At 51.7% G+C, this 24,661-nt stretch overlaps 1 protein-coding gene across 4 annotated transcripts in view; it reads right to left on the reverse strand.

Moving 5' to 3' along the window:
• The window catches only part of YTHDC2 (YTH N6-methyladenosine RNA binding protein C2), a 999,369-nt gene that overhangs the window by 661,939 nt on the left and 312,769 nt on the right, over positions 1 to 24,661 (reverse strand). For all 4 annotated transcript variants that reach the window (XM_069226524.1, XM_069226522.1, XM_069226518.1 and 1 more), the window contains exon 10: positions 21,915 to 22,063. In XM_069226524.1, coding sequence (XP_069082625.1) covers positions 21,915 to 22,063 — 149 coding nt within the window. The remainder of the gene's footprint in view (positions 1 to 21,914; positions 22,064 to 24,661) is intronic.

A 24,661-nucleotide genomic window follows, 5' to 3' on the forward strand; every position in this document is an offset into this window, starting at 1 on the left:
TGGGAGCATAACACCGCTCCCAGGAGACGATGGCGACGGTACTGGCCCGGTTCCAGGAGATCCAGGAACTGCAGGAGGAACGGTACATGGGGTTCAGGGAGGAACTGAGGAACATCGTTTCCGCAATGGGGACCATCGTCCTGGCCCTTACCCTGATCGTCACCACATTAGGGGACAATGTGGCACCCCAAAGGGCCCCTGTCACTAGCCCAGGCCAGGAACAGCCTACCACCTCCGCCGGCGCCAGTGGACAGGAGGCCCCCACACAACGACAGGCCACCAGAACCCCACCTCCTGCAGAAGAAGAACCACCCCGCAAGCGGAACCTGAGATCTCACAAGAAGACAGAGTAGGATTGCAAGACCCCCGCCAGCCTAAGATACCCCCTGATGTCATCCCACTGTCCCACATTGTCACCCTGTCCAACCTTGAACTGCCCCTGCTCCATCCTTCCACAGGCATATGGACAATGCACCTGTGCGACTGAGAACTGGACTCTGCCATGAACATTACTCCACCCCCACCCATCCCCGCTTCCCAATCATTTACCTATATCCAGCACTTAAAATAAATCACTTATTCCACTTAAATAAACAGGAGTCTGCTTGTATTCTTAACAAATGTATTACACATAACGGTTCAATAATGTCCAGTTACTTTGTGATGACAACATACCAATTTCAATAAGCTTTAGTCCATGGGCAAACAAAGCTGAAGTCAGGCAGTGGGTCATACAGCTCTGAAAAGGGAAGGGAAAGTCACAAATCAGTTTACAGGAACTGGGGGGAAACACAGACAGTGGAGACGCATGAGGCCTTAAGTAAATGTAAATTGGGGTTGCTGTTTCTTACCTGTGTGCTACTGAAAGTATTGTTGTATGACTGTATCCCTGTTGTCCGTGTCGTCCCCGTCGTCTTCCTCCTCTTCACTCTCCACAGCTGCAACACCACCACCATCTGGACCATCCTCCTGCAGAACAGGCACCTAGCGTCGCAATGCAAGATTGTGAAGCATACAGCAGGCCACGATGATCTGGCACACCTTCTTTGGTGAGTACATGAGGGATCCCCCTGTCATATGCAGGCACCTAAACCTGGCCTTCAGGACCCCGAAGGTCCTTTCTATGATCCTCCTAGATCGCCCATGGGCCTCATTGTACCGTTCCTCTGCCCTGGTCCGGGGATTCCTCACTGGGGTCAGTAGCCACGACAGGTTGGGGTAACCAGAGTCACCAATTAGCCACACACGGTGTCTCTGTAGCTGTTCCATCACATAAGGGATGATGCTATTTCGCATGACATACGCGTCATGCACTGACCCAGGGAACTTGGCATTTACATGGGAGATGTACTGGTCAGCCAAACAGACCACCTGGACATTCATCGAATGATAACTTTTTCTGTTTCGGTACACCTGCTCACTGTCTTTGGGGGGAACCAAAGCCACATGGGTCCCATCAATGGCCCCAATGATGTTGGGGATATGTCCAAGGGCATAGAAATCACCCTTCACTGTAGCCAATTCGCCCACCTCAGGGAAAATAATGTAGCTCTGCATGTATTTCATCAGGGCAGACAACACTCTGGATAAAACCTTAGAAAACATAGGCTGAGACATCCCAGATGATATGGCCACTGTTGTCTGAAACGACCCACTTGCCAAAAAATGGGAGTACTGACAGAACCTGCACCAGAGGGGGAATCCCTGTGGGTTGGCGGATGGGGGACATCAGGTCTGGCTCCAGCTGGGCACATAGTTCATGTATAGTTGCTCTGTCAAGCCGGTATGTAAGTATGATATGTCGTTCTTCCATTGTCGACAGGTCCACCAGCGGTCGGTACACGGGAGGATTCATCCTTCTCCTCGCAAGTCCCAGCGGACGGTGCCTAGGAAGTACAACATGGAGCACAGAGTCAAGCAACCCACAGGTTCGTTCACACAGCTTGCACAGTACACGAATCGCTATGCATGGAACGGCTTGTATGAGTGGCAATGCAAGGCCTAGGCCTGTGTGACGCAGTAGAAATCATGCCATGTGGGCCCTTGAAATGGCGGCTGCCTGACCTGTGAAGTGTGACAATGGGATGTGAGGTCACTGCGCTGGCGTGGCACACCGTGGCGGTAGGCAGTCGAAGACCGCGGCGCAAAGCAGCATTGGTTAACATCGAACCCTATGGGTCTCAGGAGCCAATGACGATGTGCGCCGGCGGTCGCGGTACGCAGCGCCGCGGTACGCACCGCCGCGGGCGTGACCGCCATATTCTATCTGATTAATCACTCGAGACCTGATCATCCACAGGAGAGGACCTATACTGCAAGTGCTGCTGTGACCTCGGTCTGGGAGATACAATGGCTGCTGCGACTGGGGAAAGGGCCCCTGCCTTCACTTCCGAAGAATTGGAGAAACTTGTTGATGGGGTCCTCCCCCAGTATGCGCTACTCTACGGTCCTCCAGACCAACAGGTTAGTACACAGGGTGCACGCTGAATGGGCTATGCCTGTGTTGAGTGGGGTGTATGTAAGATGGTGGGGAGGAGAGCGAATGAGGAGTGCAACGCACGACAGATGGGAACATGTGCCACATGGCAAGGTTGGGGAGGGGGGGCCACTCACATCTACCATGCAGAAAAGTGATGATATTTCCTTTCCCACCCTGTACATGTCAAATAGGTCAGCGCCCATCAGAAGATCGACATTTGGCGTGCCATCGCCAACGACGTCCGGGCCCTGGGGGTCCACAACAGACGGGGCACCCACTGCCGAAAGAGGTGGGAGGACATCCGCCGCGGGACCAGAAAGACCGCCGAGTCTCTGCTGGGGATGGCCTCCCAACGTAGGAGGGGTGCCAGCCGCCAATTGACCCCCCTGATGTCCCGGATCCTGGCGGTGGCTTACCCCGATTTGGATGGGCGCGTGAGGACATCACAGCAGACACAAGGGGGTGAGTATCTGCACATTCTGGTATCTTTGCGCGCAGTGGAGGTGTCTGGGTTGGGGAGGAGGGCTGTGGGTAACTCAAGGCCAGGGCGCTTTCTGTAGGCTAGTCCCCTCCGTTAGGCATGGCCCTGTGCCCCCGCCCCCCACCTCTGTAGGGTGCCAAGTACAGCTATCCATGGTCCTGCATCACCCATGTGTGCATTTGTCGTCCATAGACCTGTAGGCCTAGTCACAAGAACTGAGTAGTGTACCCCGATTGCGCAGCGTAGTGCAGGGGGCTTCTGTGTCTGTCCTCTCCGCCAACGGTGTTGCCAATGCATGCACTCAACCTGTCTTCATTTCTCCCCCCACCTATTTTCTTTCTCTTCCTGTGCATGTGTGCATTAGCATCATCAGGCGGAGGAGAAGTGGCATCGGCGCACGAGGGAGCTGCATCTCACATGGCCCTGGAGGGCCATGCAACCGACTCAGAGTTCACCAGTGAGACGGAGGGTGAGGGGAGCTCTACAACGGGGACCCGTGGAGACGTCAGCGACACCGACACGTCCTCGGAAGGGAGCTCCCTTGCGGTGGCGGCAACATCCGTGCCCACCGCCACAACAGGTACAGCCGCCACCCAGCGCACCAGCCCCGCCCTCCCAGCAGCCCCTCAGCCTTCGCTCCGTGCCCGCTCACCCAGGAAGGTGGGCATCTCCTTCACCCCAGGCACCTCAGGCCCTGCCCCAGTTACCCCTGCTGCCCTCAGTGAGGAGGTCATTGACCTCCTCCAGACCATCATTGTTGGGCAGTCTACCCTTTTGAATGCCATCCAGGGTGTAGAAAGGGAGGTGCATTGGAGCAATGCATACCTGGAGGGCATTCATTCGGGTCAGGCTGCCCATCAGCGATCGTTCAACGCTCTGGCCTCAGCACTGACGGCAGCCATTGTCCCTGTCTCCAGCCTCCCTCTTCTAACTCCCTCCACCCAGTCCCAGTCTCCTGTTCCTCAGCCTATCCCATCCACACCATCAGACCAGCCTGCACACACCTCAACACCCAAGGGCAGCTCATCCAGACATAAGCACCACAGATCCCACAAGCATTCACACAAACAACATCCAGATGCAGACATGCCAACAGTCACTACCACCTCTGTGTCCCCCTCCTCCTCGTCTCCCTCCTCCCTCCCTGTGACGTCTCCACTCACACCTGCATGCACACCACCATCAGCCAGTACTTCCATCACCAGCACACCCTCCATTACAGTCAGCACACGTGCAGTCACCACCCCCACTGCCATTTACACGTCCCCTGTGTCCTCTCCCACTGTGTCTGTCACCCCCTCTTCCAAACCACACAAACGCAGGCAGCCACCCACCCAACAGCCATCCACCTCACGACAGCCTCCAGCCCAAGCACCTGCACCCAAAGACAGCACACTTGACTCTCCTACAACCACATCCTCTTCCTCCACTCCCGCACCCACTGCACCTACCCTTCCCATTGCTCCTAAAAAACTTTTCCTCTCCAAAATTAACCTCTTTGCATCACCTGACCCACCCCCTCCATCTGGTAAGAGTCCAAAGAGCACCTCAGCCACCACCAGCCCTGCATCTAGTATCACCATAGTGCAGGGCTATTGGAGTCCACCAGCTCCTAGGGAAGGAACATCGGCCAGCAGCAAGGGGACAGCCAGCCCACCCCCTGGGAAGAGGACAAGAAAAATTAAGGGCCGGCGCGAAAAGCCTGAGACGGCTGCCACCAAGGAGAGTGGCCTTGCCACGTCACCTGCCACATTATCTAAGGGAGGCAAGGGCCAGAGAGCTGCAGCGAAGGAGGGCAAGGGCAGCAGGGCGGAGAAGACATGCAGCAGCCGAGCGCACCAGGAGGGCCTCACCAGCCCCATACCGGGTGTGACGGACGACACCCACGGGCCCAAGACTCCATCACAGGAGGGCCCCGCTACCGCAAGGTCGGAGGGCGACTAAGCGGGGAGTCTTGGCCAGGTCTGGCTCCCTTGAAAGACAGGACAAGCACCGCTGAAGAGGGCCCCGCCAAGACAGGCACCGCTGAACAGGGCTCCGCCGTGAAGAGCACTGCTGAAGAGGGCCCGCCAAGACAGGCACCGCTGAACAGGGCCCCGCCGTGAAGAGCACCGCTGAACAGGGCCCCGCCAAGACAGGCACCGCTGAACAGGGCCCGCCAAGACAGGCACCGCTGAACAGGGCCCCGCCAAGACAGGCACCGCTGAACAGGGCCCCGCCAAGACAGGCACCGCTGAACAGGGCCCCGCCAAGACAGGCACCGCTGAACAGGGCCCCGCCAAGACAGGCACCGCTGAACAGGGCCCCGCCAAGACAGGCACCGCTGAACAGGGCCCCGCCAAGACAGGCACCGCTGAACAGGGCCCGCCGTGAAGAGCACCGCTGAACAGGGCCCCGCCGTGAAGAGCACCGCTGAACAGGGCCCCGCCGTGAAGAGCACCGCTGAACAGGGCCCTGCCAAGACAGGCACCGCTGAACAGGGCCCCGCCGTGAAGAGCACCGCTGAACAGGGCCCAGCCAAGACAGGCACCGCTGAATAGGGCCCCGCCAAGACAGGCACCGCTGAACAGGGCCCCGCCAAGACAGGCACCGCTGAACAGGGCCCCGCCAAGACAGGCACCGCTGAACAGGGCCCCGCCAAGACAGGCACCGCTGAACAGGGCCCCGCCAAGACAGGCACCGCTGAACAGGGCCCCGCCAAGACAGGCACCGCTGAACAGGGCCCCGCCGTGAAGAGCACCGCTGAACAGGGCCCCGCCGTGAAGAGCACCGCTGAACAGGGCCCCGCCGTGAAGAGCACCGCTGAACAGGGCCCTGCCAAGACAGGCACCGCTGAACAGGGCCCCGCCGTGAAGAGCACCGCTGAACAGGGCCCAGCCAAGACAGGCACCGCTGAATAGGGCCCCGCTGTGAAGAGCACCACTCCGCTGGGCCCTTCCTGTCAAGCACCGCTCCGCTGGGCCCTTCATATCAAGCACCGCTCCGCTGGGCCCTTCATATCAAGCACCGCTCTGCTGGGCCCTTCCTGTCCAGCACCGCTCCGCTGGGCCCTTCCTGTCCAGCACCGCTCCGCTGGGCCCTTCCTGTCAAGCACCGCTCCGCTGGGCCCTTCCTGTCAAGCACCGCTCCGCTGGGCCCTTCCTGTCAAGCACCGCTCCGCTGGGCCCTTCCTGTCAAGCACCGCTCCGCTGGGCACCGCCGTCTCAAGCACCGCTCCGCTGGGCACCGCCGTCTCAAGCACCGCTCCGCTGGGCCCTTCCTGTCAAGCACCCCTCCGCTGGGCCCTTCATCTGAAGCACCGCTCCGCTGGGCCCTTCATCTGAAGCACCGCTCCGCTAGGCCCTTCATCTGAAGCACCGCTCCGCTGGGCCCTTCATCTCAAGCACCGCTCCGCTGGGCCTTCCTGTCAAGCACCGCTCCGCTGGGCCCTTCCTGTCAAGCACCGCTCCGCTGGGCCCTTCCTGTCAAGCACCGCTCCGCTGGGCCCTTCCTGTCAAGCACCGCTCCGCTGGGCCCTTCCTGTCAAGCACCGCTCCGCTGGGCCCTTCCTGTCAAGCACCGCTCCGCTGGGCCCTTCCTGTCAAGCACCGCTCCGCTGGGCCCTTCCTGTCAAGCACCGCTCCGCTGGGGCCTTCCTGTCAAGCACCGCTCCGCTGGGCCCTTCCTGTCAAGCACCGCTCCGCTGGGCCCTTCCTGTCAAGCACCGCTCCGCTGGGCCCTTCCTGTCAAGCACCGCTCCGCTGGGCCCTTCCTGTCAAGCACCGCTCCGCTGGGCACCGCCGTCTCAAGCACCGCTCCGCTGGGCACCGCCGTCTCAAGCACCGCTCCGCTGGGCACCGCCGTCTCAAGCACCGCTGGTCCATTGACAGTGCCGGTTCTGTGTCGAGCAGGTGTTCACGAAGCACTCTGGGCACCATGCCTCCTCCAATACCAGTGGAGTCGGTTATCCATCTGATGGACTGTGGCTTTGTACTCCCCAGGATGGTACAGTGGGCATGGAGGCCCCTCGTGGATCTGGCGTCGTGGACTCATGTGGCTGAGGTGCCCCCCTTTCTCTTCCCCCTGAGGTGCCTGTTGTTTTATCATCTGATGCCCCTGCAGTGTTCTCTCCAATGGTATCCTGTCTCCTGTGTGGGCTTTGCCCATGTGTTTGTACACATTGGCCCACGGACTATGGATATTTAACGGACTGTGCAGGACTTATTGACTATGTTTATACTTTGCACTATGTTCATTATTTCTTTTGTATATTTCATATGGCATATTTACCATGACTTCAATGAACCTATTTTATACATAAATTTTAAACTTCATTTTAATTATGTCTTTGCATTCTTCCGGGGGGTTTGGGGGGTGTCACTCTGACTTGTTGCTCTGCATTGGTGTGTAGGTATTGGGGGGGTGGGTTGGGGGGGGGGGTGTATCGCGTATGTGTGTGCACGTAACCTTTCCTCCTCCCCCCTCCCCTGTGTCGTAGGTGCAGTACTCACCGTTGTCGTCTGCGCCGGCGTTCGTACTCCTGGTAGATGAGCAGGTAGACAATAGCCGGTAGGATGTGTAATTCGGGCTCCATGCTGTCCTCCTTCCTCGTGGAGTGTGTATAGGTGAGCGTTTTCCCGTTCGTAGTCTGTTTCCGCCGTGTTTTTATCGGCGGGGCTCCCGCCCCAGAAAAGGTGGCGGATTGGTGAGTTGTGATAGGGTGGGCGGTACATTGTCTGCCGCCTGCCTGTTGGCGGGGACCGCCGCGCTGTTTGTCGGTCCCGCCGTGGCGGTCGGAGTGTTAAAGTGGCGGGCTGTGTTGGCGGTTCCCGCCAGGGTCAGAATTGCATTTTTTGGACCGCCTGCCTGTTGGCGGGTTGGCCGCCGCTTTATCACCGACCGCCAGGGTTAGAATGACCCCCTTAGTCTTTTTGGATGGCTTCTTAGGAGGTTCTGCAGAAGTTACTGGAACCTCCATAGCATGCTTTACAGTTGTTATGGAAGATGTGGATGAAGTTTCACTTTCTTCTTTAGAGACTGGGTTGTCTTTGGATTTGAGCTTTTGCGGCCAAAGAAGAAGCCTTCCCTCATGATCTTTCAAAGTTTTTGTTGAAAACGTGCGACATACCTTGCAGTCTCCGGTCTGATCAGGGTACAGACAGTACACGCAGTGCTTGTGAGAATCATCCATGTGCGAATATGTGATGGAACAACTAGGTCTTAAACAACTACTTGCCTAAACAACAACTGCTAAGCAACTAAAAAGTCTCTACAACGAAGTATTGAACAACTACTGTCTAAACAACGAATTGCCTTAATAACGATTGCCTGAACAACAAATTTTAAGGTAAGTTTTTCTTTGGTTTATTAGTTGTTTAGAATATATATCATTTCTAAACTATATATATATATATATATATATATATATATATATATATATATATATATATATATATATATATATATATAAATATAAATTCTAAACAACTAATAAACTATTTAAAAAAAAAAAAACATAAACAAATGATTTGTTCAGGCAATCGTTATTCAGGCAAAATCGTTGTTTAGACAGTAGTTGTTCAGTACTTCGTTGTAGAGACTTTTTAGTTGTTTAGCAGTAGTGGTTTAGGCAAGTAGTTGTTTAGGACCTAGTTGTCCGGGATGTTTCCCTCTATGTGCAGCCTCTTCTTCATGCATGTGCCGCAAGGTCTAAACAGCCCCTTTTTTGGTGTCTCTAACATATTGGTCAGGATGAAGCACCAAGTTGTGGAAAATTGTTTCTTAACAAGAAGAAAGAAGAAGAAGAAACAATGCTTCTGAAGCAGCTGTGACTAGAAGAAACTGAGCAGAGCTCAGAGGAGACCCCATAGCATAACGTGCAGTGGAAAATCTGAGGGAGTGCAGCCTCTCTTAGGAGGGTTCTAAAGGGTGGTCTTACCTCAGTGGTGGGCTCAAAAGTTTTTTCTTTTTTTTTTAAATTGACTTTGACAGGATACTAAGCTAAGGCCCTCGGGCCTACAATGTGTATGCCTATTAGAACATTGCATTTCTAAGATAGCGGGGACTCCCATCTCAACGACGGGGAAGGATGAAAGCATTTGAATCGATGAAACTTCCCATACTGGAGTAATACATAATACAGATACTGGAGTGCGCATAACTGCAGGCACTGAGCAATTTCAGAGGAGGCAAAAAAGTTAACTGGCGGAGTGCTTCATTGTGCAAAGATATCCAGGACTTCGTCCGGCAGGAGATGCCATTCGTGTTCGGCAAGGTAAAAACGGCTCAAGATTGTCAGCTCTAACATTCAGAGATCCTGCTAGGTGATTGGCGGTCAGCCATATCCCTTGGTGGTGAGTCCAAGACCACAGTGTCAACACTTTCAGACACAGGAGGTGAGACCCTAACCCCCTTGCATGTTGACATACTACATTGCTGTCATGTTATCCAGCAAGAACTGGATGGACTAAGTGACAATGGAAGGGAGGGAGGCCTTGAGCACTAGCCAAATTGCCTGCTATTCTAGAAGACTGATGTGAAGCATTTGCTCCTCTGTAGACCAGAAGTCTTTGATCACCAGAACCCCCACATGAGCTCTTCACACAAGGATGGAGGCATCCGTCACTACTGTAACCATAGCCGGAGGAGGAGTGAAGGCCAACCTGTCTGTTAGGTTTGCCTTGTTCCACCACCAAGCCACTATGGCACCTTCCTTAGGCACACATAGACCCAAGCATAGATAAACATTTCTGCGCTGAACAGCACTTCACACCATTCAGATGTAGCCAAAGGTGAGTTAAGCACACATCAGTGCAACTTTAAGAAGTGAATGAAGCAGTGACACAGATTTAAAAAGACCCGTTCACTCCTAGCGATCACTAAACATTATGCTGCCAGCACCACAATCATGGTGCTTAAGTCCTGGTGAAGGAAGTAACCTTCCACCACTATGAGGGTAGTGCTTTGGGTACCCCTCTGGATTGCAATCTGTGAGACAAGCCCATGCCATGGTGAACAAGCATGATCCATGTTTGCCTATGACAACAACAATCAGCATTGGTGATCCAGACATCAGTACAGTAGGGCACTCAGGGCAGGAGTGAATGTCCATTATCATGCACGTCTATCCTAACAGCGTGTTTGTCCAACCAATACATGTTCCCAAACAAATTCTTATTACATTAGAAGATGGCAAAGATGCATCCTAGGTATTTGCTTTCATTGTAACTGAGGTTTTGCATCTGGACACCACTGTGTATGGAGTATATGAACAGTTATATTATGTAGATAAGATGGCAAACACAAGGAACACCATTCATATGTGCTGGGAGCAAAGTGAGTCCCCTTGTGATTTAAGTATCACAATTTACAAATTAATGGTTGTATCATGAGTCAAAACATACTCATCCATTTATTTTCAAACAAGGTTTGTTGTTGTCCCTTTGAAATGCTATTTACCTGTATTGTCCTTATTGAACTTAAATACTGTGTCACTTTACAATACCTAACATTACTCTTTTGTTACAAGTGTAAATTAATTTTGTGCTTCAATAACGAAATACTGACCTGCCTCTGCTCTGTTTAACATGTTTGAGTATATGGTTCATATTACTATGGTATACTCTAGTAACATGATGCTTGGGTAATCTGTAATTCTATTCTATCTAATAAGTACAACTGCAGTGGGCTGCAAGTTGGTATGGTGGGAGGCACCACACAGAGACAGGCACAATGATGTCCCAGAATAATGAGGAGCAACTCTATAAGCTATTCCTTTCTAAAGTCTAAGTGCAGTACAGTCTTCCCCAACTTGTAAGGACTGCAGTGGAATGCCATAAAAGGGAATTGCGGAAGACACCACAGATTGAACTCTATGTGCAGGTATTTCCACTGGTGGACCTCCCAAAACAACAGTTTCTATTCAGCTAGGTAGCTGGTAAGATGGGAAGCAGCTCAAGTTACAATAGTGAAGGATTTTAGTGAAGGCACCCTGAACACGTTTGGGACCCTAGGGGGAAAATGTAAACTCCCTAGAAGACAATTTCTTCTACATATGGTGCTCATAAAAGAGGATTGCCAAAAACAGTGAATAGCCGATGAGAAACCCCAGAAATTCTGTAAGCACTCTACACTAAAGGTAGGAAACAGGAAACTAATAACTGGTATATATAGGACACAGCTGTTAATTAAAGCACTTTTCCTTCTAAAGTTAATCATTGACTGATCTTTGAGATTATCAGGTGTCAACTTTTTCGTCACTGTGAATCTGAGTTGCTATCTTTCTACAACTCCTAGACTTAGCCTTGATTGAGCACCCTCACCACACTGATCCAGTCAAGTTCCAAGATCTATTAAATTAATTAGCTATTCAATTGCAGTGCAATGGTTTGGTGGTCATGGGGCATCAGTGGTAAACATTAGTATCCACACAGACTACCGCCCAGCAACTGGCAAATGGCCAGTGTAAAGTACAAAAGGCCCACATGGCCACAGGGCACCATCCAAGCCCCAACTTGATCCTGACATTCTCCGCACCAAACTGTGCATGGGCAACATGTTGGAAGTGGGAAGGATCCTCAGGGGGCACCTCCGCCTAAGTGGGGAATTTGCCCACTGGTTCTGGAGGGGGCTCAATGCCCATTTCCCAATGCTCGGGAGTGCAAGGTCACAATCTTTGAGGTGGCGAACTCACCCACTGGCTCTGGAGTGGGTTCCATGCCCATTTCCCAATGCTGGGGAGTCACAGTCTCTGAGGGGAGGAACTCGCCCACTGGTTCTGAAGGGGGCTACATGCCCATTTCCCAATGCTGGGGACTGCAAGGTCACAGTCTCTGAGGTGGGAACTCACCCACTGGTACTGGAGGGGGCTCCTTGTACAACAGTCCCTGGAGGGTGGCCTACATGCCCTCTGCTGGGGGTGAGGACTGCATTGTCTCTGCTGGGGGAGGTGTCCCCTGGGCAGCCTCTGCTGGAGGTGAGGGCTGCATTGTCTCTGCTGGGGGAGGTGTCCCCTAGGCAGCCTCTGCTGGAGGTGAAGGCTGTATTGTCTCTGCTGGGGGAGGTGTCTCCTAGACAGCCTCTGCTGGAACTGAGGGCTGATGTGTCACAGCTGGAGGTGATGGCTTCTTGCTTTCCATTGGTGGTCGAGTGGGAACCACTCCTGTCATTGGTGGTTGAGTGGGAACCTTTCGCTTCCTGGCTGGTGGCATGGGATCCTTCCCTTTCCTGGCTGGTGGAGTGGGATCCTTCCCTTTTCAGGCTGGTGAAGTGGGATCCTTCACTTTCTTGCCTCCACGACTAGGAGGTGCCTCCACTGTCCCTGTGGACTGTTTGGCTGAGGTGCTGGACTGGGTCATTGGGACCCTGCTCTTATGAGCAGGACGGGGGTAGGGGGGGAGGGAAGAGGTCAAGTTGGGTAAGGAAAAGCTTCTTAGGGACAGTGGGGCGGGAGGAGGGATGGTAGTGGAGGTTGAGGGAGTGGTTGTTGGAGGTGTATGCCTGCTGGACTTGGGTGCACGTGCATGGGCAGTGTGCTGATGTGAGATGGATGGCTGTTGGGTGTCTGAGTGCGTGCGTTTGTGTACCTTAGGAGGGGGGGAACAGATAGGGTGGAAGAGGACACAGGGGACGCGTGGATGGATGTTGTGGAGGTGTCTGCTAATGAGGTGTGTGTGGTGATGGTGGTGCTGGCTGTTGAAGCAGTCCATACAGGTGTGAATGCGGATGTGACTGTGAGGGAGGAGGAGGAGGGGAAGACAGTGGAGGCAGTGGATGATGTTGTGTGTGCAACTGTTTGTTGTCTGTGCGAGTGATTGTGACCTGAAGTGTGCTGCCTGTGTTTGACTGTGCTACTCTTGTGTGATGTTTTGTGTGCATGCTTGTCTGTATGTGTGCATGGGATGGGTTGGGGTTGAGGAGACTGGGACTGGGAAGTGGTACTTTGAGGGGAGACGGTAGGAACAGGGACAATGGCTTCCATCAGAGAGGAGGCCAGAGCCTGAAACGATCTCTGTTGGGCCGCCAATCCACTGTTGATGCCCTCCAGGTATGCACTGCATTGCTGCATCTAGGATGCCAGCCCCTGGATGGCATTCACTATGGTTGACTGCCCTACAGAGATGGTTCTCAGGAGGTCAATAGCCTCCTCACTCAGGGCAGCAGGGCTCACTGGAGCAGGGCCTGAGGTGCCTGTGGCGAAGGAGATGCCCACCCTCCTGGGTGATCGGGGACAGGCAACTCGGTGAGGGGCAACTGGGAGGGCGGTGCTGGTACGGGGGTGGCAGCTGTACCTGGAGCTGGGGTGGTCCCAGAGGTGTCCGCCACCACCAGGGAGCTCCCATCTGAGGAGGAATCAGAGTCACTGTTGTCACCTTCTGTCTCCATCGTGGTGCTCCCTTCGCCCTCCGTCCCACTGGTTCCCTCGGCGTTGGTGGACTCTGCCTCCTGGGTCCTGTGGGATGCAACTCCGTCTGTCACTCGTGCCCCTGCTCCTCCGTCAGATGATGCTAATGCACACATGGACAGGATGACAGAAGACAGAGAAAAAAGGGGGGAGAGAGAGAAAGGGAACACTGGGTTGGTTACATCACCAACACCACAGTTGGAATACACATTACCATCACACACAGGGTTCAGGATTGAGCACTATGCACCACACTGGCAATCAATTGGCTAGGTGCCACAGGAAGATGAAGGCCAAACAACGCCAACTGCAGCCCTCCTGGGACCCACTAAGCCCTCTTTGACATGGAATACAACCTACGTAGGTTACCTGAATTTGCTATACACCCATTACCCTTGAGCTGGGTCATGCTGCAATGTCTGACCTGCATTAAGGGGAACCCACTGACTCACATCCATCACCTGGATCCCATGCCACTTACCAATGATTGTAGTTACGCCCACTGTACTCACCCCCTTGTGGCTGCAGTGATGCATTCAAAGCCCATCCAGATCAGGGTAGGCCACTGCCACTAGGCGGGCGTCAGGGGGGTCAGGTTCCGACGGTCACCCCTTCCTCGTTGGGAGGCCATCCCCAGCTGGGCCTCTGCGGTCTTCCATGCCCAGCGCCTCAGGTCCTCCCACTTTTTCTGACAGGGGGTGCTCCACCTGCTGTAGACCCCAGGGTCTGCACGTCCTTGGCGATGGCACGCCACAATCCCTTCTTCTGATGGGCGCTGACCTGCAGAGGTAATACAGATGGGAGGACACCATTACACATACAATCCAGCCTGTCACACATATGGCCCACAAATCCCATTTTCCTCTCCATTGGCACACACATCACCCGGCACCCACCATGTACACTACCAACAGACATATCACCCCCCCAAATGACACGATGTTTGCACACACATCTCCATGCAAACTTGCCACATGCATCGTGCCCAAGGTGTACTCACCTGTTGGTCTGGAGGCCCATACAGCAGTCCATACTGGGGTAGGACCCCTTCCACCAAATGCTCCAACTCCTCCGAAGTGAAGGCAGGGGCCCTTTCCCCGGTCACACAGGCCATGGTAGGTTCCAGACACAGGTCACCGCAGCACACACAGTGTGTAGGTGTTGTCCTGTGGAAAGTCAGGAATCAAGTGAGGATTTAGATAGAAAACAGCGGTCAGGTCTGCAGGGGTGTAAACCATCACCGTTGCCGCTTAACCCCATTGTCCACTGTACTCCATATTAGCCAATGAGGAAATGCACAGCGGTGCGAGACCGTCTTCAGCCACGACACCCAACATCGGCAGAGTTACCTCACTTCCACCTGTCCCAAGATACAGGACAGGTGGTTGCCATTTAATGGTGGTGGACAACATTCAGATAATCCATAACTGCATCATTGCTAAAGATTGTACGTACATTGCCATTCCCACTGTCCCATCACATTATTTCTCTATGTACAGTGAGGTGGTGGTTCCATTGTTCAACTTGTGACAGCCTACTTCCTCTTATGTCCCTGAGATACCTACCACTGCGGAGGAATAGGAGGAGGAGACAAGCCCCTGTGTACAAACCCCTTGTGAACTTGGCTACACTAGAGGACAGGCACATAATACTCACCTATAGACTGGAAAGGGCCACAATCATAGAGCTGTGTGCCCAATTGGAGCCTGATCTGATATCCGTCATCCCACTGGGATATCCCCCCTTGTGCAAGTTCTATCAGTGCTCCATTTCCTGGCAACTGGTTCTTTCCAAGTGACAGTGGGCTTGGCTGCAGGAACGTCACAGCCAATGTTCTTAATTGTGCTGGCACGGGTTCTGTCTGCCTTGGTCAAATACATGCGCAGCTACATTGCTTTCCCCCAGGTGGATGATCTGGCCACTGTGAAGGCAGGATTCTATGAAATGGGACATATATCCCCATACATATTGCGTTTGTCCCCACCAGAATGACCAAGTGTTGAGGAATTGGAAGTGTTTCCACTCACTGAATGTGCAAATGGTGTGCTTGGCGGACCAGTACTTCTCCAACATCACCGCCAAGTATCCGGAGTCGGTGCATGACATCTTTGTTCTGAGGAATAGCAGCATCCCAAATGTGATGTCACAACTACAAAGGCAGAGAATGTGGCTAATAGGTGAGCCTGAGTGCCCACCCAATGTATGTCAGTGTATGCCTTCTGGTGTTAACCCCATACCACTGTGTAAGGCTAATATAAGGCTAATGTTTGTCCCTCAATACTTGCAGGTGACTCAGGCTACCCAAACCTATTGTGGCTCCTTACCCCTGTGGGGAATGCCAGGACAGGGGCTGAGAATCATTACACTAATGCACATGGGCAAACCAGGAGAATTATCGAAAGGACCTTTGGCTTCCTGAAGGCCGGGTTCAGATGCCTGCATTTGACAGGTGAATCCCTGTGCTACTCACCCGAGAAGCTTTTCCAGATAGTAGAGGCATGCTGCATGCTGCACAACCTGGCCCTCAAACGACATGTGCCTTATCTGCAGGAGGAGGAGACTGGAAATGCCCCTGTGGCAGCAGTGGATCCTGAGGACTGTGAGGATGAGGATGTGGACAACATAACATCACTTATATGTCAATACTTCCAATGACACACAGGTGAGACAGTGTAACTGACCATTCCTCTGACTACTGATGTTTTCTGTGTGGCTGTAGCAGGGTGGCATTCACTTCCTTTGCATCTCAATCTACTGTCACCTATGGCTTCTCATTTTGCAGATGTTGGTGATTTTTACAACAGTGTACTTTATGTGATGACTACAGACAGCTACAGGGCATTAATTGTATGCTGTCACAGTTTTCAGATCATTTGCACATGATGTGACTGTTTCTATAAATGCACATTTTGATCACATAAAACAAGATCAGTCAAGTTGTGTTCAAGGGTGTTTATTGTAGTGCAAATAATTGACAGAAAAGTGCAATGGAATGGGGTGATGGTAGAGGAAAGTTAAGGATATTGTTCCATTCTGTTTGTAGCACAGGTCCAGTGTCCAAGGGGCTATAGGAAGGGGAGTAAAGGCAGTTCAAAGTGGACAAGGTGAGAGGGTGGGACACAAAGGGAACATTCAGGAGGGTCTTATTTCCTGGTGGTGGTCTTGGTAAGTGTCTCTGGCTTCTGTATGGGTCGCAGGGAACATTTGTGGGGTGGTTCACATATTGCAGCGAGATGGGTGCTGGTGGCCTGTGAGTCCTGTGGCAGGGCCTCCTGCCCACTAGCTGCAGCAAAGTGGAGGGATGGTCAGTAGGCTGGCTAGTGGTAGGGGCCCGCTGGTGTGCTGTCCATTCCCTCATGATGTTGCCCACACCCCTGCTATGGAGATCATGGTGGTGTTGAGGGCCTGCAAATCCTCCCTGATCTCCTGATGGTGTACCTCCTGCAGCCGCTTGTTCTCCTACATGTTTGTAAGGATGTGGCCCATCGTGTCCTGGGATTGTTGGCATGCCCCCAGGACATTGGTGAGTGCCTACTGGACAGTCGGTTCCCTGGCCCTGTCCTCCCCCTGGCGCACAACAGTCCTCCCAGTGTTCCTGTGCCTCTGTCTCCTGAACGGTGGGCTCACTGCCACTGACCCCAGGTCCCTGATTGTCTTGGGGGTGAGGTGAGGTGAGGTGTGGACTAGGGTCCCTGTACAGGTGGGCACACTGCTGATTGACGTGTCCTGGGGACAGAGATATGGGGACGTTGGGTGGGTGCTGTTGGATACTGATGGAGGAGGCTCTGTGGTAGATTGTGAGTGGGCTGAGGTGGCCGATTGACCAGTGGTCCCTGATGGGCCAGGTAGTTCATCCAGATCCAGAAGTCCAGAGTTACTGTCATCACTGGGGACATCTTCTGTTGGGGGACTGGTTAGATGTGGCACCTCCTCTCCACTGAGACTGGCTGGGGCACCTGTGGGGATGTAAGTGATGTATTATGCTACATGTCAGTGACAAATTGTACATCCCTAGCTTCCCCTCTATTGTTGCTGTTGCCCTGCCATCTTTGTTTGTGTATGGTCATGTATTGTGGGATTGTTAGTTCTCCATGCTGAGCATTCTTTTGTGATGGGTGTACCTGCAGGGCTGGCAGGGCTGTCCATACATTGGTATAGCATGCATTGGGGTTAGTCAGATGTGTAGGTGCAGTGTGTGGGATGGAGTGGAGTGATAGGAGTGAGGGTGAGGGGGTGTGATGGCATGCAGGTATAGGGCGTGATAAGTGGTAAATACTGACTCACCAGTGTCCAGTCCTCCGGCTACTCCAGTGAGTCCCTTAGGATGCAGTATTGCCCAGACTTGTTCCTCCCATTCTGTGAGCTGTGGGGGAGGGGGTGGGGGTCCACCGCCAGTCCTCTGGATGGCCAGCTGGTGCCTTGCTGCCACAGAACGTACCTTCCCCCGTAAATCGTTCCACCTCTTCCTGATGTTGTCCCTTTTTTATTGGATGCAGTCCCACGGCGTTTACCCTGTCCACGATTCTCTGCCATGGCTCCATCTTCTTGGCAATGGATATTTGCTGTACCTGTGCTCCAAACAGCTGTGGCTCTAACCTGACTATTTCCTCCACCATGACCCGCAACGCCTCATCAGTGAAACGGGGGTGCCTTAGTGGGGACATGGGTGTTGTGTGGTGTGTGTTGGTGAGAGAGTGTTGAGTAATCTGGTGTGGTGTGGGGTGGGGTGTGTGACGGATGTATGGGTGTTTGTGGTGTGTGCGTCTAGTTGTCTCAGTGTTCTTGGTTTCAGTCTGGTGGCAATAATTGGTGTACGTAAAGGGTTGTGGCTTATGTGGGTGTGTGTTTTATAGTGCTGTGGGTGGGTGTGGTGTGTATATCAGTGTCAGGTGTGTGATTTTGGTTTTGGCCAATGTAGTGTTGTTTTGTATTTGGGTGTCCATTCTGAGCGCGCCGGTGTGTACCACCAATGGTTTACTGCCGTTGAATGTCCGCCTTGGTGATTCGTGGGTCATAATGTGGTGGGCGTTGTATTGCTGGCGTAACGGTATGGGTGTCAGTACCGACACTTTAACACTGACCTTTGGGCTGGCGGATTTGTGTATGTGGCAGTATTCTGTCGGAGTGGTGTGTGTGTGTCATAATATGGCGAACTAATATCCGCCACCGCAGCGGTATGTTGGCGGCCGTCACTGCGGCGGTAAATGGGATTTACCGCCAATGTCATGATGAGGGCCATAGTGTCTGCCCTCAACATGTCAGTATTTTAAAAGAAAAAAAACATTTTCTCACTAACCAGTAGGCTAAGGTACTTCAAACCACAGTCAACTATTGTAGAAAGAGGTTCCATACCTTGCCACTTCATGCCACAAGGTGCTCATTCTCTGTACGTAGTTTTGCTTAGCCATCATTCGAATTTGAAAAGTCGCAGACCCGAAGCAGCGTGCTGACTGGTTGCAAGTCACTTTTTCATGGGCTCAAAAAAATGCTTTGTGATTTGAGTACCCCCCCCTAGAATCATCAGATACTTTTGGCTCTTCTATAGGTTGAAAGTGTGTAGGAAAGTATCCTCCTTTTTAGCATGGTCACCCACACTTTTTGCCTGTTTGTCAGTGTGTTTGTCTGTGTTCACTGGGATCCTGCTAACCAGGACCCCAGTGGTTATGCACTCTCCCTTCTAACTTGGTACCTTGAACCATTTTCACCCCACATTTGGCATACTGGTGCCCCCATGTAAGTCCCTAGTATATGGTACCCAGGGCACAGGGATAGCAGGGGATCCACATGGGCTGCAGCATGTAATATGCCATCTATGCGGAGCCCATGCAAAGTGTTCTGCAGGCCTGCAGCCTGCGTGAAAGGGTGCATGCACTCTTTTTCACCATAGGTCACTGTACCAGGCCACTATAAGTCACCACTATGGTAGGCCCTCCTAGCCCAAAGGGCAGGGTGTAAGTACCTGTGTGTGAGGGCACCCCTGCACTAGCAGAGATGCCCCATGAACTCCAGTGCCATTTTCATGGACTTCGCGAGTGCGGGGATGCCATTTTATGCGTGTACTGGACCTAGGTCAATGGTAACTTCGAAACTAGGCATGTTTGGTATAAAAAATGTCGGAATCATACCCCAATACTGTTACGAGTATTGGAAGTATTATTCCATGCCCTCTGGCGGCTCCTTAAAGGACCCCCAGCATTGCCCCTACCAGCCTTCTAGGGTTTTCCAGGCAGCCCAAGCTGCTGCCACCCCTCAGACAGGTTTCTGCCCTCCTGCAGCTTGAATAGCTCAAGCCCAAGAAGGCAGAACAAAGGATTTCCTTGGGGGGGGGAGGGCAACACCCTTTCCCTTTGGAAATAGGTGTTACATGGCTTGGGAGGGATAGCCTTCCCAAGCCACTGGTATGCCCTCTGTGCATAAACCAGCCTACACCGGTTCAGGGACCTCCAGTCCCTGCTCCAGTGCGAAACTGGACAATGGAAAGGGGAGTCACCTCTCCCCTGTCTGTCACAACCCCAGGGGTGGTGCCCACAGCTCCTCCAGAGGGTCCCAGGGTTCTGCCATCTTGAATACAAGGTTGGCAGGGACCTTTGGGAGCATCTGAGTAGCAAGGTCAGGCGGGTGACATCAGAGCCCCCTCCTGATAGGTGGTCACCTTGCTAGGTGACCAATCCCCATTTCAAGAATATTTAGGGTCTGTCTCTTGGATGAGTCCTCGGATTCAGCTTGCCAGATTGCAGCAGGACTCCTCTGTAACCTTACTTAGACTTCTGAACACTGAAACCGCGACTGGACCCTCCAGGAAGCGACAACCTGCATCCACGATGAAAACTCTGCTTGCAACATTGTTTCCATGGCTCCTTCCAGCTTCTGCAACATTTCCTTAGCTGTGCATCCTCTGAAGGCAGCAGGTCTTCAGTCTGCACAAGAAGTATGAAGGAATTTCCTTTGGAGTGAAAGAGTCACTCCCCTGCATCCGCAGGCACCAAATGCAGCGACGCTGCGCGGCTGTCCTCTCCTCCTGAGCTGAGTGGATCTTGCATCACAGGTGGTGGTCCGGAGAAGTCCTCTTGGTCCTCTCTACCAGCTGTCAAACTTTGGTGGAGGTAAGCCCTTGCCTTCCCATATAGGGCAGTACCCCCGTGCACTGCATCTTTTGCAGCTACTAAGATTTGTTTGCATCTACTTCAAGGAATCATCAGACTGTTTGTAGCCCTAGTCCCCAGCACTCCTTCCTGCAATGCACAGCGCTTTGCGTACTTCTCCTGCAGCGTGGGTCCCTTCTCCAGTTGTGCTGCGTGGGCTCCTCTGTGACTCCTGGTTCCTTGTCCAGTAGGTCTCTTGTGGGGATGCCTCTCCTTCTGTGGACTTTGCCTTGCTGAAGGTCCCCCTTGCACCCCTGTGGGTTGAATCCTCCTGGACCTTGCTGGCCCCCGGTAGCTCCACTTTTGCTTCACCGCGACTTATACCTTTGCCAAGGCTTGTTGGTGGCTTTTCCATGCCACTGACCGACTGCAATCTTCCATCTGGTGTGGGATGTTGACTGCATCTTCCAGGAACTCTTCACCTGCTCCAGGGCTGCATTCCTGACTGTCTTCGTCTCACCGTTGACCAACTCCTGCATCCACAGCTGGGTGGGTAGAAGCTTCTACTCCTCCGGGACTCTTCTGTGACTTCTGGACTTGGTCCCCTTCTTCCACAGGTCTTCCTCTTCAGGAATCCACTGCTGGTTTCTTGCAGTATTGTCTGGGTGTTGCATTTTCTTTTCCTTTTGGATGGTTTAGGGAAAATCTAGTAATTTACTCCTTTCCTCCTGGTCTCTAGTGGGCACAGTGGTACTCACCTATGGGGTTTCCTAGTGCCCCCAGCTCCCCTCTACACATTTAAATTACCTAGGTGGGGGGTCTTGTGTTCGCATTCCATTTTTTTTGTATATGGTTTGGGCTCCCCCTAGGGTCACTATTGTCTAATTGTATTTACACTGTTTTCTATCACTTTCTATGCCTATTGCTGATAACTAGTGTATATATTTAGTGTTACTTAATGCCTACTGGAGAGTTGTCCTCTAGTACTTTTTGGTATTGTGTCACTAAAATAAAGTACCTTCATTTTTGTAACACTGAGTGATTCTTCCATGTGTGAGTGTTGTGAGACTACAGTGGTATTGCATGAGCTTTGCATGTCTCCTAGATAAACTTTGGCTGCTCATCCACAGCTACCTCTAGAGATCCTGGCTTCTAGACACTGCCTACACTACACTAATAGGGGATGTCTGGACCTGGTATAAGGTGTTGGTACCTTAGGTACCCAGCACACACAAGGCCAGCTTCCTACAGAGTGCTTAGTGAACTATTCAAGGAACGGGCAGATTTAGTAGGACAGCATAAATTAATCAAACTCGACACATGTAGGGAGAATCATGCCCTAAAAAGGAAAACTCTTTACCCTTCCAGGAAGCAAACATTTCATAATTTGAGTAGGCCCTTAATAAATGTAAATAAAGAATGTTATTTTACCACCAGTTTTTTTCACAACAAAAAAACACACATAAATGCAGTCACACAAATTAAACTTACCAACTGACTGAACACAGTGTCACCGCCATCATCTAGCAAATCATATTCTTCTGTCACATTTAACACTGTCCTGTGTCTCTGACTTTCAGGTTTAAGGTTGTTGTCTTGAACAGTATACCATTCAGAAAGTGTAGTCCGTTGTTTCTCCTCTAATAAAGTCAAGGCAAGTAAAAAACAAAAAGATAGGATCAAATGTTTATCAACCTACATTATTTATCACTCAGTCTTCTGGTCTCAAGAACTTTTAATCTTTGTTTTATAGAAAAAGATAACTTTTTGGCATGCTAAAATCACAAATTCTCAGACTGGCAAAAAGTATCATTAACAACATGTACACGAACAATAATTACGATATGAGGTCAACCTGTTTCACTTGATGTTCAGAGGAATAATTTATTATATCACCTTAGCCAAGAATGTATCAAAATTATACACAAACGTAGCATATTCCATAAATGAGTATTCCATAATAAGGTTAGCAAAGCCTAACGCCTGCATTCTCAGTCCAAATAAATGTATTTGTTTACCAGTTTGTGGTGATGTTAAGTGTGCATGTGTCGGGGCGGGTGAGTCTAGCACAAATGCAAAAAAGATCCCTAAGCTGCCTGAAAACAAGTTACTTAACTTCAGTAACATCTTATCTGTTACAGACTATGGGGGTCATTACGACCCTGGCGGTCGGCGGAACACTAGCGGCAACACCGCCAACAGGCTGGCGGTGTTCCGATAGTGTATTATGACCGTGGCGCATTAGCCACGGCCATACAGCCTGCCCCTCGACTATACCGCCAGGCTTCCGCCAGGCGGTCATAATCCCCAGGGCAGCGCTACAAGCAGTGCTGCCCTGGGGATTATGAGTCCCCAACTGCCAGCCTGTCCATGGCGGTACACACTGCCATGGAAAGGCTGGCGGTAAGGGGGACTCGGGGTGCCCCTGGGGAGCCCTGCACTGCCCATGCACTTGGCATGGGCAGTGCAGGGGCCCCCAGACACAGCCCCATCGTGTATTTCACTGCCTGAATTTCGGGCAGTGAAATGCGCGACAGGTGCGGCTGCACCCACTGCACATCAACATTGCTGCCGGCTCTATTATGAGCCGGCTGCAATGTTGATGTGACTTTTTCGCTGGGCCAGCGGACGGAAACGGTGTTTCAGTCCGCTGGCCCAACGGAAATGTCAAAATAGGGAATCTGGAAAATGTTAGCGAGCCTGTCCACCAGTAGGTGGCGTCATTTGGCTCAGAGTGGCATTGTATGCACGTGAAATTACGTTTGTGGTGCCTATATCAGGGCAACACACGAGCAATGACATCAGTTTCTTTTTGCGACTTTCCCCACCAGGACTACGGAGCCACAAAAAACAATGACTACTAGTGTGACAAATTAGGGCCCTGAAAGGGTATTAGCCCTGTCCCCGGAAATCTGATTGCAGAGCTGGGAAGGTGAGTGGGAAGGAACATGCCGCTAGGTATATTCTTTACCAGAGAACACATAATTGAAGTTAAGTAACTTGGGGACGGAAGTATCAAACAATTTTGCATTTGCAAACAGTGCGAATTGCAAAATTCCACTGTTTGAGAATGCAAAACAGCCTTTCAGGATTTATGAAAGGCATTCGCATTTCAATTTAAGGAATCGCTAAATAGCGATTCCCTAACTAGGTAATCGCAAATAGGGAATACCTATCTGGGATTACCTATGCACATGTATCATGCATTTCCTAAATGCGAACTGGGAATTTGGGATATGCAATTACCACAAATTTAAATTTGGTGGTAACCATGTGCAATTTAAAAAAATGCATTAATAATGCATTTTTAAAAGTGCCATGTAGCGCACACATGCCCCTAGAGCATGTGTGCGCTTTACATGTGCACAATTACTTTGGTGGGGGGTGCATTAAAGGTGGCCTTAGGCCCCCAGCACCCTTGGATTTGCATTACCTAAGTTGTGAATTCCTAACAGGAATTTGCAAATTAGGGAATGCAAAACCATTCGCTAACTATGGGCCTTCAGGCCCATGGGGTTGAATGGAGTCACATTTCCTAATAGATATTTCCCTAATAGCGATTGCGAATTTTAAGACATCACTATTAGGGATTCGCTATTTTCTTACATCTCATTTTGCATTTCTCAAATAGCGATTTCTTAAAATTTGCTATTTAAGAAATGCAAAACGGGTCTTCGATACATCTGGCCCTTTATTAATCTAATAATGACGTCCAGCTACATATTCCTTATCTTTGAATAGATGCCCAAGCAGTACCATCCCCAGAGGTGGGTCTGCAGGCCAATTTCAGTCGAAGAAGTCCTGCAGGACCGAACAGGCAAAGTGCCCATCCCTACAGACCTGACTGTCCAGGCAGTAGTGCTTTGTGACCGTGTGCAAAAACTGCCTGGCCTGGCAGAAATCCGTATACTAATGCAGTGGTCGCAGCTTTATCTCTAGTGGAATGACCCCGCAAGCCCTCAGGGGGCTTTTTATTGACCAATGCATAGCAGATTTTAACGCAGAGTATGATGCATCTAGAGATGATCTGCATAGCCTGTCCTTTCCTCGCTCTGGCATACCCCGTTACGGGTTGGTCGTCCAACCGAAACTCTCTTCTGTGGTCAAGGCAGAACGACAACACTCTTTTTAAATCCAGAAGGGGGAGTTGCTGTTCTTTAGAGGAATGTGGAGGAGTGTAAAAAGTAGGCAAAGTGATGGACTGGCCTACGTGAAATAGAGTGACTACTTTAGGTAGC

This window comes from Pleurodeles waltl, chromosome 1_1 (assembly GCF_031143425.1).
Source record: "Pleurodeles waltl isolate 20211129_DDA chromosome 1_1, aPleWal1.hap1.20221129, whole genome shotgun sequence".
Taxonomy (NCBI): domain Eukaryota; kingdom Metazoa; phylum Chordata; class Amphibia; order Caudata; family Salamandridae; genus Pleurodeles; species Pleurodeles waltl.